At 36.4% G+C, this 15,496-nt stretch overlaps 1 protein-coding gene across 1 annotated transcript in view; it reads left to right on the top strand.

Moving 5' to 3' along the window:
• The window catches only part of Tdrd1 (tudor domain containing 1), a 41,016-nt gene that overhangs the window by 2,992 nt on the left and 22,528 nt on the right, over window positions 1-15,496 (top strand). Inside the window, exons 3-10 of the mRNA XM_071610884.1 lie at window positions 5,602-5,746; window positions 7,129-7,234; window positions 7,919-7,982; window positions 10,774-10,878; window positions 11,093-11,275; window positions 11,744-11,887; window positions 12,574-12,745; window positions 13,689-13,775. Coding sequence (XP_071466985.1) covers window positions 5,602-5,746; window positions 7,129-7,234; window positions 7,919-7,982; window positions 10,774-10,878; window positions 11,093-11,275; window positions 11,744-11,887; window positions 12,574-12,745; window positions 13,689-13,775 — 1,006 coding nt within the window. The remainder of the gene's footprint in view (window positions 1-5,601; window positions 5,747-7,128; window positions 7,235-7,918; window positions 7,983-10,773; window positions 10,879-11,092; window positions 11,276-11,743; window positions 11,888-12,573; window positions 12,746-13,688; window positions 13,776-15,496) is intronic.

The following is a 15,496-nucleotide window of genomic DNA, read 5'->3' as shown; positions in this document are numbered from 1 at the left end:
TCTTTTTATTGCGGAATAGTCTTCTGTGGCATGGATAACTTGTTTAACCATTCACATACTGAATACACCTGGTTTCATTCTAGTTTTGGGCTTTTAAAACCAAAACTGCTGTATCCAAGCTTTTCCTGCTCTAAGATAAATGCCTAGCAGTACAATTTTGAGGTCATGTAGTAGTGGCATATTTTGCTTAAGAAACAGCGAAACTGTTTTCTGGAATGACTGTACCACATTGTGTTCTCACCCAGAATGTGTGAGTTGTTCCAGTCTCCTCCGTTACCAGCATTTAGTGGAGTTCATGTTTTATTTCACCCATTCTCACAGGTGTAGAACATGCATCATTGAAATGTGATTTTATTTATATATGACATCAGAATGCATTACAATTCTTATTACACACATAGAGCACAATTTTTCATATCCCTGGTTGTATACAAAGTATATTCACATCAATTCATGTCTTCATACATGTACTTTGGATAATAATGACCATCACATTCCACCATCATTTCTAACCCCATTGCCCCCTCCCACCCTCTGCCCTATCTAGAGTTCGTCTGTTCCTCCCATGCTCCCACCTCTATCCCACTATGAATCAGCCTCCTTATGTCAGAGAAAACATTAGGCATTTGGTTTGGGGGGATTGGCTAACTTCACTTAGCATTATCTTCTCTAACTCCATCCATTTACCTGCAAATGCCATGATTTTATTCTCTTTTATTGCTGAGTAATATTACATTGTGTATATATGTCACATTTTTTTTTTTATCCATTCATCTATTGAAGGGCATCTAGGTTGGTTCCACAGTTTAGCTATTGTGAATTGTGCTGCTATAAACATTGATGTGGCTGTGTCCCTATAGTATGCTCTTTTTTAAGTCCTTTGGGTATAGACCGAGGAGAAGGATAGCTGGGTCAAATGGTGGTTGCATTCCCAGTTTTCCGAGAAATCTCCATACTGCTTTCCATATTGGCTGCACCAATTTGCAGTCCCACCAGCAGTGTATGAATTTACCTTTTTCCCCACATCCTCGCCAACACTTATTGTTGTTTGTCTTCATAATAGCTGCCATTCTGACTGGAGTGATGATGAAATCTTAGAGTGGTTTTAATTTGCATTTCCCTGATGGCTAATGATGTTAAACATTTTTTCATCCATTTGTTTGCCATCTGTGTATTCTCTTTGGTGAAATATTTCTTTGTGTCTTTTGTTCATTTTCTAGTTGGAGGGTTTGGTTTTTTACTGTTGAGTTTTAAAAACTTCTTCATGTGTTTCTGATACCAGTCCTCTGTTAAGTTGTGATGTGCTGGTATTTTCTTCTAGTCTGTAGCTTATCTTTTCAGTCTCCTAATAAGGTCTTTAGCAGGAGAAAAGTTGTTCATTTTAATGAAGTCTGGCTTGACAGTTTTGCCTTGAGTGGCTCATGCTTTTAGGCATCAACAAACCTTAAGGACCCTTTGCTACTCTAGATCCAAAAAATGTTTTTTTAAAAGTTTCATAGTTTTACTTTTTTTTTTTTTTTGGCAGTGCTGAGGATTGAACTAGGCAGTTGTGCTATTGAGCCACAGAGCTACATCCCCTACCCGTTTTTTTTTTTTTTTTTTTTTTGCCTGTGGAGGTTCAGTTGCTAAGTGTCATTTGTTGAAAATGCTAGCTTCCTCTTCTGAATTGCTTTTGCACTTTTATTTTTAAAAAATCAGGTATATTTGTGTAGCTCTGTGTTTTGCCATTCTATTCTAGACTCTCTGTTGTTTCCCATCTGTGCCTACCCCTTCACCAGTACCGCACAGTCTTGATTATTAGAGTATATAATATGTCTTGAAATTAGGTAGAGTGGTTCATCCTCCTGTATATTTCTTTTTCAAAATGGTTTTAGGTATTGTAGTTCCTTTCCCTTCACACATATACTGTTTATGATAATCTCATCCATATCCACAGAATTATCTTGCTGGAATTTTGGTATTAATTACATTAAACCTGTACCTCAATTTGAGAATTAACATAATTGCTATATTGAATCTTTCAAACCATGGACACATATCTTTTATGTAGATCTTTGATTTTCTTCATTTTATAATTTTCAGTTTACAACTCCTGTACATGTTTTGTTAGATTTATACTTAAGTATTTCATTTTTGTGTTCATAAATATTTTGTGTGTGCTTCCCCATGTTCATTGCTAATATATAGAAAATGATTGAGTTTTGGATATTACATTCTGTGACCTTGCTGAAGTCACTTATTCAAGGACTGTTTTTTAGATCCCCTATAGTTTTCTACCTAGGTAACCATATCCTCTACATAGAGGGATAGTTTTATTTTTTTCCCTTTCAATATGTATGTTTTTATTTCCGTTTCTTCCCTTATTGCACTGTGTGAAAAAAAGTGGGACAGGGCTGGAGTTGTGGCTCAGAGGTAGAGCACTCGCCTACCATGCATGAGGCACTGAGTTCGATCCTCAGCACCACATAAAAATAAAATAAAAATATTGTTATAACTAAAAATAAATATTTTTTAAAAACGGTGGGACAGTAGATAGCCCTATTTCCAGATTTAGGGGGAAAACTTCAATTTTGTGCATTAAGTAGAATGTTAGCTATATGTTTCTATAAATGCTGTTTATCATGTTGATGAAATTTCTCTATTCCTGATTTTTTGATAGTTTTTTTAATCATGAATAGGTGTTGAATTTTATCAAATATGTTTATTGCATGGATCAAAATTAGTGATAATTTTTACTTTGCCTATAAATTTGGTGGATTACATTGATATTTTGAGTAGTTAACCAGCCTTGTGTCTCTGGAATAAACCTCATTTGGTCATGGTGTACAACTATTTTTATATATGGCTGAATTCTGATAAAACTTTGATAAAGATTTTTAAATTCATTTTCAAGGGAGGGCTTGTTTTGTAATTTTCTCCCTTTCACTTCTTTGTGTAGTTTGAATATCAATGTAATATTAGCTTTATAAGAAGCATTGGAAAGTGTTCCTTTTCTATTTTTTGGAAGAGAGATGATGGAATAAATAAATATGGAATTTATGTTAGTTTTTGTTTAAATATTTGGTAGGATTCTCCAGTGAAAACAGTTTGGACTTGGATATTTCTCCTGGTGGAATTTCAAAACTGATATAATTTAAAAAATATTTTTAGATTTATTTAAATTAGTTCATATTGTGATAGTTTTAGGTTATTTTTTTCAAATGAATTGGTATATTTTGTCTACATTACCAAATGATGTGTGCAGAGTTGTTTAGTATATTTATTATTTTTTATGTCACCACAGTGCTATCTATCCATGTTTCATTTTGGAAATTGGTAATTTCTGTCTTCTCTCTTTTCTTTATTATCTATTTTACAAGAGGTTTGTAAATTTTATTGATCTTTTCAAAGAACCAAGTCTTGTTTTCATTAATTTTTTTGTTTATCTTTAATGTTATTTATTTCTGCTTTTATTTTTACTGAGTTTTCCTTATTTGGGGCATTTTTTTGTCATTTTCTTTGTTTTGTTTTTGAGTTATGTGTTGGCTTTCTTCAGTATAATGATATACCTGAGATAATTATATAGAAAAGAGGTTAAATTTGGCTCACAGTTTGGGAGGTATTCCAGTTCATGATCAAATGGCCCCATTGCTTTGGGGCCTGTGGTGAGGCAGCATATCATGGTGAGAGCATGTGATGGAATAAAACTGCTTATATTATGACCAGGAAGAAAAAGAGGAAGAGTTTGGGTTCCCCTTCAAGGGTGTCTCTGATGACCTAAGGACCTCTCATACATCCTAAAGGTTCCACCACCTCCCAGTAGCACCACTCTGGAGACCAGCCTTTAACATACGGACCTTTAGGGGACATTCAGGGCTCAAACTATGGCAAGATGAGAGATTATATTGTCGATTTGAAACTTTTCCTCTTTTCCAATATGTTCATTTAAGGCTTTAAATTTTCCTCTAATATTTTTAGATCTCTTTAAATTAGTTCATATTGTGATAGTTTTGAATGAAAAGAAGACTTGGTTCTTTGAAAAGATCAACACTGCTTTAACTATGTCCCACTTTTTTTTTTTTTTTTTTTTTTTTTGCTACTGGGGATTGAACTCAGGGACACTTGACCACTGAGCCACATTCCCAGCCCTATTTTGTATTTTATTTAGACACAGGGTCTCACTGAATTGCTGAGCACCTCGCTGTTGCTGAGGCTGGCTTTGAACTTGCCATCCTCCTGCCTCAGCCTCCTGAGCTGCTGGGATCATAGGTGTGTGTCACCGTACCCAGCTTCCCACAAGTTTTGATATTTTATATTATCATCTTTCAGTTCAAGGGTCTTTTATTAACCTGGAGACTTTCTGTTTGGCACATGCATTATTTAGAAGTATGTATTTTAGTTTTCAAGTGTTTGGAGATTATCTGTTCCTGCTACTGATTTCAAGTTTGAGTCTGTTGTAGTCAGAGAACAAACTCTGTATGATTTAAATTCTCCCTTCCTCTTCATGCATACTGAGCACATGCTCTACCATGGGGCCACATCCACAACCTTGTTTTTTTTTTTATTTTTTGAGGTTCCCCTATACCCCTGCCAGGTAGTAGGGATCAAACCCAGAGAGTCTTACATGCTAGGCAAGCACTCTATCACTGAGCCACTCCCTAGCCCTTGAAGATTGTTATGCGGCTCTGGTTATGGACTTAGTAGATGTTCTGTTGGTGCTTGAAAAGAATGTGCATTCTGCAGTCTAAAATGTTGGCTCAAATGGTCTGTAATTTCCTGATAGGTCTTTTTGATTAATTGTGATGAGTTTTTCTATATTCTTGCCAATTGTCTATCTAGTTATATCTATTGTTGAGAAGAAGCATTAACATCTCTAACTATAATTATGGATTACCTATTCTTTTTTGAGTTTAATTTTTCTTTACATTTGATAGCTCTATTTCCTACAAACACATTTAGGATTGCCACATTCTTCTTTTTGGAATGACCCTTTTGTCATTGTCCCTCCCTAATTTTTGTTGCTCTGTAGTCTTTGATATTAGTACAACCATATCTGTTTTCTGTTAACATTGTTGAGGTACTTTTCCATCTTTTTAATTACAACTTGTTTATATCATTATACTTGAAATGAGTTCCTTATAGGAACAGTTGGGTAACATCTTTTAATCTATTTGGTCAATCTATTATCTTTCAACTGGTATATTTGTAATTGAGTTAATTATTGATATTTGAGGGCATAAGTCTGCCATTTGTGTTTTGCTTTTGTTTTTTCCTGTCTTGTGGGTTGCTTGAACACTTTTTGTAATTACATTTTGATTTGTCTAGAGTGTTTTTCAGTATATATCTCTTGGTAGCTTACCTAGTGGCTGTTATAGATTTTACATTATAGATACAAAACTTACTGGCATCATCATTTTTTCAATTTGAATATAGTGTAGATACTTCCTCTCTTTCCTTACAAGAGTCCTCTTACATTTGTTTTATATGTAAGGTTGGGGGTTTTAGTTATACTTGGGAGGAATGAGGGAGAAGACATCTATTCTATCTTACCAAAGCAGTCAGTCATAAATCTAGTATTTAAAATTACCAAGTTCTAATATTGCTCTTCTTTGTTCTTAATAGAAGCCCAGCAATAGTGTGTCTCCTGCACAGTCAAAAAAATCACACAAGTTGATTGAAAATTCCTTGTCCATAAGTAATCCAGCGCTCTTCAACTCTTTAGGACCTCCCCTTCGATCAACAACTTGCCATCGCTGTGGTCTGTTTGGTAAGCAGCTTGCTCTTAGATGTCCCTAGCTAATTCTACACATTTGAAAAATATTTTTACTATGGCAGATAGTGTGTGTGTATCTTCGTTTGTATATTGTGTACCTGTCATTCATCTGCAGATGAATTATTAACATCCTACCATTGATCTTTATCTAGATCTTTCAGCTTTTTTTGATTCCTCAGATGATTAGTATTTTTATGATTTTTTAAATCATTTTTTTAGTTGTTGATAGACCTTTATTTTTATTTATTTATATGTGGTGCTGAGACTCGAACCCAGTGCCTCACACATGCCAGGCAAGTGCGCTACCGCTGAGCCCCAGTCCTAGCCTCTTGTGATTTTTTTTTTTTTTTTTAAGGAAAGCATACATGTACTGAAATTCACACACACTGGTCAAGATACAGAATATTGTCTCCTCAGAAAGTTTTCTATGGGGGCTGCAGTTGTAGCTCAATGTTGGTAGAGTGCTCACCTAGCAAGTGTGAGACACTGGGTTCGATCCTTAGCACCACATAAAAATAAAATAAAGATGTTGTGTCCACCAAAAACTAAAAAATAAATATTACAAAATTCTCTCTCTCTTAAAAAAATAAATAAAATAAAGATATTATATTCATTTACAACTAAAAAATTTAATTTAAAAAGTTCCTTAAATCCCTTTCCCATCACTATACCCCCAAGAAAATGACCATTTTTCTTCATTGTAAATTTTGCCTGTCATAGAATTTCCCATGTATAAATTGATATAGTACAGGCTCATTTATATAAAGTTATCTAGAATAATATTTTTGAGATTAATCAATGTCATTGCATGTATCATTAATTACTTTTGTTATTGCTAAGTAGTATTCCATCACATGATTAGATCACAATTTATTTTTTAAATTTATTTTAAATAGAATTGTATGTATTCACCACGAACATGATGTTTTGACATATTTATCTGTGTTTATATTGATGAACATTTTGGTTGTGTCAAGCTTTGGGTTATCGTGAGTTGTATCCCTAAATATTTTTGTCTAGTCTTTCTCTGCACCCCCGCAGTGCAGGGGTTTGAATCCTGGGGGTCTCTACCACTGAGCTACATCCCCAGCCAATTTTCTATCTTGAAATTTATGTTTTACTTTTAGACAGGGTCTTGCTAAATTGCCTAGACTAACCCTGAACCTTGTGATTCTCCTGCCTCAGCCTCTTGAGTAGCTGAGATTGCAGCTAAGTGCAATCTAAATACCTAACCATAAATTACACAATTCCCTTCAAATGGTCTTCTTGAGGTGATTGACAGTGATGTTTGGTGGGTCTGGTCTTTGGCGACATCTTGATCTCAACAGCACACATCTGGCGTGTACCACCAGTGATGTCCTGGTTGTGTCCCTCAGGGTCGCTGAGGTGTTCTCAATGCAAGCAGACATACTATTGCTCCACGGCCTGTCAGAGAAGAGACTGGTCTGCCCACAGCATTGTGTGCAAGCCTGTCCAGCAAAGGTAAGTGTTCATGAGCTTTGATTCATTAGGTAATATTGAAGAAGCTCTTCCTGATAGAATAAGTATCTGATCAGTTAAACAGAACTATTTAGAAGTTGTTACATTCCGATATTTATTGAGGTATAATGAAACATACAAACCTGAGGTGAATAGCTCTATGAGCTTAGTTTTATATATTTTAGACAGTACATATTATGATTTAGAACCTTAAATGAGTTTTTTAAAATGGTTATAATTTTAGAATGCCTTACTTTTAATCATGTTTGATTCCCTGAATTTTGGTAAGTTGAAACTTGCATAGTGCCTCTTGAGTAATGATTTTTAAAAGCATAAATCTTTGCATGTCGTTTACCAGTTTACAGAAGTTTCACGTATAACCACATTGTATCCTCAAGACTTTGTGTAGATGTAACTTAGGGATTATCTTCATCAAACTAATAAGAAAACAGGCACAGAGACTGTGACTGCCTCCCTTTCACCCGGTGACACTTGGAAAGTAAGCTTTGCACACATGGGGTGGACTCGTGCATGGGCCCCTGCTGTGATCCTTCTTGGAGGATCTTCCTGGAGCTGCCTGGTTCTTTCTAGCTATTGTTCATTGAGACTTGAATGTAATTGCGATTTATGGTCTCCATTCTTAAATGCTCCATAGTATAAATATTGTAATCAGTTGCTTTATTTCAGTTTCCATAAACTTGAAGATAATAAGTCACCTTTTGAAACAAAGAACATGGAAGTGAAGAATGAGGTATGATATTCTTTGTCTTCATAGGAAATTTTAAATGACTCCCCTTTATTGAATAAGTACTTAAGCCAAATAAAATATTTTAGGTCTGGGGATGTAGGATGTAGTTCAGTTGTAGAGCACTTGCCTAGTATGCATGAGGCCCTGAGTGTGATTCCCCATACTTCAAAAAACAATTCAGACTCATTTCTACATTTCCATTAATGTTTTTGTGTTGTTGTTTTTTTTTTTTTTTTTTGGGGGGGGGTACTAGTGATTGAACTCAGGGTCACTCAACCACTGAGCCACATCCCCTGCCCTGTTTTGTATTTCATTCATTCAGAGTCTTACTGAATTCCTTAGCGCCTTGCTTTTACTGAGGCTGGCTTTGAACTCAAAATCATTTTTCCTCAGTCTCCCAAGCTCCTGGGATTACAGGCTTGTACCACTGTGCCCAGTGTCCACTAATGTTTAAAAACAAAAATTTCCTATTAAATCCACTTGCTTTAATGATGGGATTTGATGAATTTGGTAGTGGAGGTGTGTGATAATTTTTTATTTACAGTCTTTCTCCCCAAAAGTTCTTGGGATGACTGTGTCAGTGCAAAATCACTTAGATTAGTAGAGGAGCCCTAATTAGTTGGCACCTGCGGGTCCCAGCTGTGAACAAACCCTGTAGGGTTTCTGTGTAAGGAGAATTTTCTTCCTCTTACTAGCTCTCTCCTTTTTAAATAACTATAGGAGCTGAATCATTTATAATTTGAAAACCTTGTGTCCAACTATATTTATTTTTAATTTATTTATTCTAATTTGTTATATATGTCAGCAGAATGCATTACAATTCTTAATACACATATAGAGCACAATTTTTCGTGTATCTAGTTGTATACAAGTATATTCACACCATTTGTGTCTTTATACATGTTCTTAGAGTAATGATGTCCATTTCATTCCACCATCTTTTCTACCTCCATTCCCCCTTCCTTCCCCTCCTTCTCCTCTGCCCTATCTAAAGTTCATCTAATCCTCCCATGCTCCCCCTCCCAACCCCACTATGAATCAGCCTCCTTATGTCAGTGAAAACATTCAGCATTTGGTTTTTGGGGATTGGCTAACTTCGTTTAACATTATCTCCTCTAACTCCATCCATTTACCTGCAAATGCCATGATTTTATTCTTTTATTGCCCAGTAATATTCCATTGTGTACATACACCACATTTTTTTATCCATTCATCCACTGAAGGGCATCTAGGTTGGTTCCACAGTTTAGCTATTGTGAATTGTGCTGCTATAAACATTGATTTAGCTGTGTCCCTGTAGTATACTGTTTTTAAGTCCTTTGGGTATAGACCAAGGAGTGGGATAGCTGGGTCAAAAGGTGATTCCATTCCCAGTTTTCCAAGAAATGTCCATACTGCTTTCCAGATTGGCTGTACCATTTTGCAGTCTCACCAGCAACGTATGAGTGTACCTCATCCCCCATATCCTCGCCAACACTTATTGTTGTTTGTATGCATAATAGCTGCCATTCTGACTGGAGTAAGATGAAATCTTAGAGTAGTTTTGATTTGGATTTCTCTAATTGCTAGAGATGTTGAACATTTTTTCATATATTTGTTGATTGATTATATATCACCTTCTGAGAAGTGTCTGTTCAGTTCCTTGGCCTATTTATTGATTGGGTTATTTGTGGGTTTTTTTGGTGTTTAGCTTTTAGAGTTCTTTGTACACCCTAGAGATTAGTGCTTTTATCTAATGTGCAAGTGGTAAAAATTTGCTCCCAAGCTGGAGGCTCTCTCTTCACCTCACTGATTGTTTCTTTTGCTGAGAAGGAGTAATTCTTGATTTTAATTCTTATGCTATAGGAGTCTTATTAAGGAAGTAGGGGCCTAATCTGATATGATGGAGATTTGGGCCTACTTTTTCTTCTATTAGACACTGAGTCTCTGATTTAATTCCTAGTTCCTTGATCTACTTTGAGTTGAGTTTTGTGCATGGTGAGAGACAGGGGTTTAATTTCAGTTTGCTGCTTATGGATTTCCAGTTTTCCCAGCATCATTTGTTGAAGAGGCTATCTTTTCTCCAGTGTATGTTTCCAACTCATATTTAAAGATAAGTTTTAAAATGGGCACGGTGGCACATGCCTGTAATCCCAGCGGCTAGAGAGGCTGAGACAGGAGGATCGCAAGTTCAGAACCCCTTAACACCTCGCTGTTGCACTCTCAGCAACAACGAGGTGTTAAGCAATTCAGTGAGCACCTGTCTCTAAATAAATACAAAATAGGGCTGGGGATGTGGCTCAGTAGTGCCCTGAGTTCAATCACCAGTACACCCCCCCCAACAAAAAAAGCTACAATTTAGGTTTCTGTAGCTCCTTCTAGCCTCTAGTTTGAAAAAAAGAGTGTCTGAGTTTTAAAGCTTTAAGAAATTCACATTTGCTTTTATTCCTGGTGAATTATTATCTTTTTTGACCTTCTCAAATATTTATTCTTACAAAAACATTAACAAGTATACATTTATAAATTAAAACTATAAATTTCATTTACAATTAAAAATAGCACTTCTACCTTTTTATTTTTTTTAATGAATTCAACATTATCTTCCCTGTGATGCCCTCATTCTGGGTGACCCCTGTGCTGTGTATGCTGTCTGTACAAAATGAGTTTCAGCAGCTCTTCGAGGCCATCCCTATTTCTGTTCTCTGTTACTTAAGCCTAAGAATTAGGTTTATATGACTATGAGTCCAGCTGTTAGTGGCTACAATGTCGTTAACAGACATGCTTGTAAATAACTCTTTTGTGTTTTTCAAACCAGAGTGACTGTCCACTTGGGGTTACTAAAGAAATAGCCACTGGTACTGAGAAAATAATGTTTTCTGACTTGAGAAGTCTACAACTCAAGAAAACCATGGAAATAAAGGTATTTTTTCTTTAATTGCCATAGATCCAGGACTATAGATTTTTATTTCATTTCCTATTTTTAAATTGAGTGCATATAGTAGCTATAAAATATCCAATTAAATTATTAAAGACTACAAAAACTATGACACTTTTTGTGTCTGAGTTTTGAAGCTTTAAGAAATTCACATTTGTTTTTATTCCTGGTGAATTATTATCTTTTCTGTCTTTGAAAGGGTACAGTTACTGAATTCAGACACCCAAGTGACTTTTATGTCCAGTTATATTCTTCAGAAGTTTTAGACTACATGAACCAGCTCTCTGCAGGTTTAAAAGAAACATATGCAAATATGGTGCAAGATGAAGATTATATTCCGATTAAGGGGGAAGTTTGTGTTGCCAAGTACACAGTTGATCAGGTAACCTGTGATGAAATGAATTATTCAGTAAAATGTCCTAACTGACATTGGTTGTCCCACCTTGTCTACACCGGAGCTGGTGAAGGCTGGGATGGCTCACAGCTAGACTCTTCCTCTCTGTTCCCTGCTCTGTTCTCTACACTTCCTCCTGCCCTAACCTTCTCCTCTGTTTATTGGTTCCTAAGTGGTTGCTGATCTTAGAGTTTGTGGTTATTTGTGTGGCTGAGACATCAGTGTATAGTCTGCTGGGCTGGAATAGCCTTAGGAATACTTGTGAATATTAAAGTGTCCTAATTAGATGATTTTAAAAATTTCTTAGCAAGATTTGTAGACATTAAAGTTGAGTTTTTGAGTGCCTCTGAACAGAAGAGGAGCCTTTCATTTATGTGGTCTGTTGATTAATACAGAGGTTCTTTGAGAATGTGGAATGCTATTTGGAAGCAAAATTCCATTATATTTCCTTTCCAGACCTGGAACAGAGTGATAATACAAGATGTTGATGTGCTACAGAAGAAGGTACAAGTCTTGTATATTGATTATGGAAATGAAGAAATAATTCCAGTAAACAGAATTCACCAACTAAACAGAAACATTGACTTGTTTCCTCCTTGTGTGAGTCTTTTACTTTCTAAACTCCCATCAGTGTCCCAGGGAGCTGTTTCTTCATGTTTAATGCTTGCTTCTGTTCTGCCAAGATTTCATACTTATTGTAATATTTTCTACTATGTATATGAACACCCCTAGGCTCTACTTCAGTTATCCCTCATTTAGTTAAGCAGTCCCTCAGGAAAAAAAACTTTTAGGCACATCTTACCTATCTGGTGTTTACAAACTTTTTTTTCTATCTATTACTTGAAAGTAGCAAATTTTTTTTTTAAGTTTTCTTTTCAAAGAGAGAGAGAGAAGAGAGAATTTTAATATTTATTTTTTAGTTTTCGGCGGACACAACATCTTTGTATGTGGTGCTGAGGATCGAACCCGGGCCGCACGCATGCCAGGCGAGCGTGCTACCGCTTGAGCCACATCCCCAGCCCCCCAAATTTTTTTTATAATTGAAGTCTAATCGTTATTCTTGAATGAATTTCTCAAGCTTCAGGTACCAAAAGTTAGCTTTAAGAACAGAAGTACCAAGAGAAACAAATACAGTCATGCCTAAAATTGTTTATCTGGTTACTACTTAGACTTTTGCTAAGTTTTTAATATGAAAGCATCGTTTTTATTAAAATGCTTAAAAAAAATAATTAGAAATTTTATTTATAAAATTCATTCGTACTAATAACTTGCATAAAATTTTTTAGGCCATAAAGTGCTTTGTGGCTGGTGTTGTACCAGCAGAGGGGAATTGGAGCAATGATTGTATCAAAACTATTAAATCACTGTTCATGGAGCAGTTCTGCTCTATAAAGATTGTCGACATCTTGAATGAGGAAGTGGTTACCTATGCTGTAGATGTCATGCTACAAAATTCAGGTAAGATCTGAGTTTTCTTTTTAAATTAAGGATTTAATATTTTATTCAGTCCCCACCTGTCACTTGGAGAAGAAATATAACCACAAAGGTGAAGCCAAGTAAACTCCTCTCTGGAGTCATTCAGATTGTGACTGAAAATGGGGGGTTGGATTGGCAGTTTATCAAAGACATGGCACAAATTCATAGAATTGGGTGATTTAAAAGGCCAGGTTGGACAACATGGGAATAGGGATGATGTCATTCTCCTGTTAGTATAGCCGTTATGATGTTTGCTCTTGGTTTCTCCTTCATTGCTGAAATTCCTGAATTTATCACTGAATCCATTCATCCTCATCTGCCCCCCAGTCCTGCGTTCACTAGTGTGCAGTGTGTGAACTGTGGCAAGGAGGCACTGTGGATGGAGTTCCGTAGCAGTTTGGGAAGTGGCTTCTGTCAGTCTGCATGCAGTTGCCTCTTGGTTTTCCCTCTGCTTTTATGGACTATGACATGGGTGACTTGGCAGAAAATGCAGTTAATCTGTTGAACTTTAGTATAAAATCTTTTGTTGCTTGTTATGTATATTTCATGTTATGATTTCAGCTCTTGGTTGTTATTTCAGGGAACTGAGCTTCATGTCAGTGCTGACGAGCCCTTGTTTCAGCCAGACTGTCAGTCTGAGAAAAAGTAGTCTTATGTCTTATTTTTTTCTCATAAACAGTGGTTATTGTAAGCATTCTTGTAGTAACTGAGAAATCTTTTCATTCAATTTACCATTGTGCAACTATGGGAATTTTATCTCAATTTTTAAAACTGGACATTGCTAAACTGTCTTGCCCATAGCAAGTGACCTGGTAAAACATACCATGTGTTAATAGTTGTAATCTCTGCATTATGTTATTAACTTGTTTATTTTTAATGCTTTGTTCAGTGTCTCAATAGAGATATGTTCTTAATCACTTTTTAGGAAAACTTTTAGACCATGTGCTTGTAGAAATGGGATATGGTTTGAAACCCAAAGGACAAAATTCTAAGAAGCAAAGCACAGATCAAAGTGAGTATTCAGATGAATATGAATATGTAGTGGCTTCAGTTATTGAAGAGCTTCTTCTCTTCTAAATCAAAAAGGCAGGACTGTAGCACTGCCCACACTGAATAGTAACGGTGACAGTCCTTCTGTAAACTATAAGGATGGTATTTTTCATTTAGTAATATTTCCAATCTCAGTCTTCCCTGCCAATCTCCTTCTCTGTATCTAGATTAATCCTTAACATGGTAATTATCATTATTAGAAAGTATTAAATATGACACTTTAGGCTGAGGACTTTTTAGCTCACATTTCCTTAGTTTAATTTGGTACTTTTCTTTATTTGGGTATTCCTATCAATAATATGTAGGTCTTTAAAATTCTGTGTTTATTTTTTACTTCTTGTTTACATGTGTGTGGTTTTTCATTTAGTTTAAACAGATCAAGAAATTTTATCCTCAGAATTTTATTTTCTCATTGCCTAGGCATATGTTTCTTTTTTAAAATATTTTTTAGTTGCAGTTGGACACAATATCTTTATTTTTATGTGGTACTGAGGATCGAACCCAGTGCCTCACACATGCAAGGTGGGCGCTCTACCACTGAGTCACAACCCCAACGCTATGTGTCTCTTTATAGCCTGTTTTTCCTTTACTTTGTTCCTTTCTAATTACTTTGAGTGTAGACATGATTCATTGCCTCTTGCTAATGCATCCAGAGGTGATGCCAGATTCATGATTTGACACATCCTGCCACATAGACAAACCTGACTCATCCTGAAGTCTGCCTTCCCCCTTAGTCTTCCATCCCTTGCCCTGTCTTTGTTGATTCTTCTGTCCAAATATGTCGTTTTCCCCCTTTCTGTTCTAGCTACCATTTCCTTAATTCAGGAATCCTCCTCATTCGTGGTTAGTGGAAGCAGCCTTCTAATAATGTCTTTTTTCTCCTGTCCATTCTCTTGGTACTTGCCCATGTGGTATCCCTAAGACACAAATCTCAGGGCAACAGCCCTGCTAAAAAGCTTTCAGTAATTCTTTGTCATCTAGAGGAGAAAACCAAACAATGGTAGAGTGGTAGTAATGGTTGAAACTAAGTGTTGGTGGTGCATGGTGAGGAAAAATAATGAGGAAGGTAAATCTGGAGTCTATAATATAGTGAGAAGGTGTGGTGGAAAAGGTGAGAAGAGAATGGGGGAAAGTTGGCCAGAGAAACTGAAGGGTAAATGCTTCTGGGGTAGGGGCGTCATCTGCTTTATCAGATGCTTAGAAGGAACAAAGAAATCCAGTGACAGGTATTTGCTTCACTATGGTATCATGGAGGTGCCTTCATGGTTGGTACAGACAGACACGGAGGAGCCCCTAGGAAGGGTACCTCACCAAGACTTGGAGAGAAACCTTCAAGTGCTGCCACACTGAGCAGGAAGTATCAGGTTCTAGTGGTGAAGCATGTGCTCCTAGAAGAAAGCACACATATGTAAAGGCCTCAAGATATAAAAGAGTATGTTGGCCTGAAAAAAAAAATGAAAAATAGGTATGGCTGGAGTCTACCGTTGAGGAGTTGACCATAGGATAAGGGAGCAGAAGTTGGGAGGTTAGCTAGAGTAGACAGGTCTAGGGAACAGTGATCAGGTGATGGGGAATGGAAGGGTCAGAGGATCTGGAGTCGTGACCCCTGTTACTCCAGTGGTTTTTGTGGGTATGGGGGAAAGACTTGGAAGTTAGAGAAGATAAGCAGAGCTGGGTGCCACT

The sequence above is a fragment of the Marmota flaviventris genome, chromosome 4 (genome assembly GCF_047511675.1).
Source record: "Marmota flaviventris isolate mMarFla1 chromosome 4, mMarFla1.hap1, whole genome shotgun sequence".
NCBI lineage: Eukaryota > Metazoa > Chordata > Mammalia > Rodentia > Sciuridae > Marmota > Marmota flaviventris.
The sequence above is the reverse complement of the archived record's forward strand: the minus strand, read 5'-3'. Positions and strand labels throughout refer to the sequence as shown.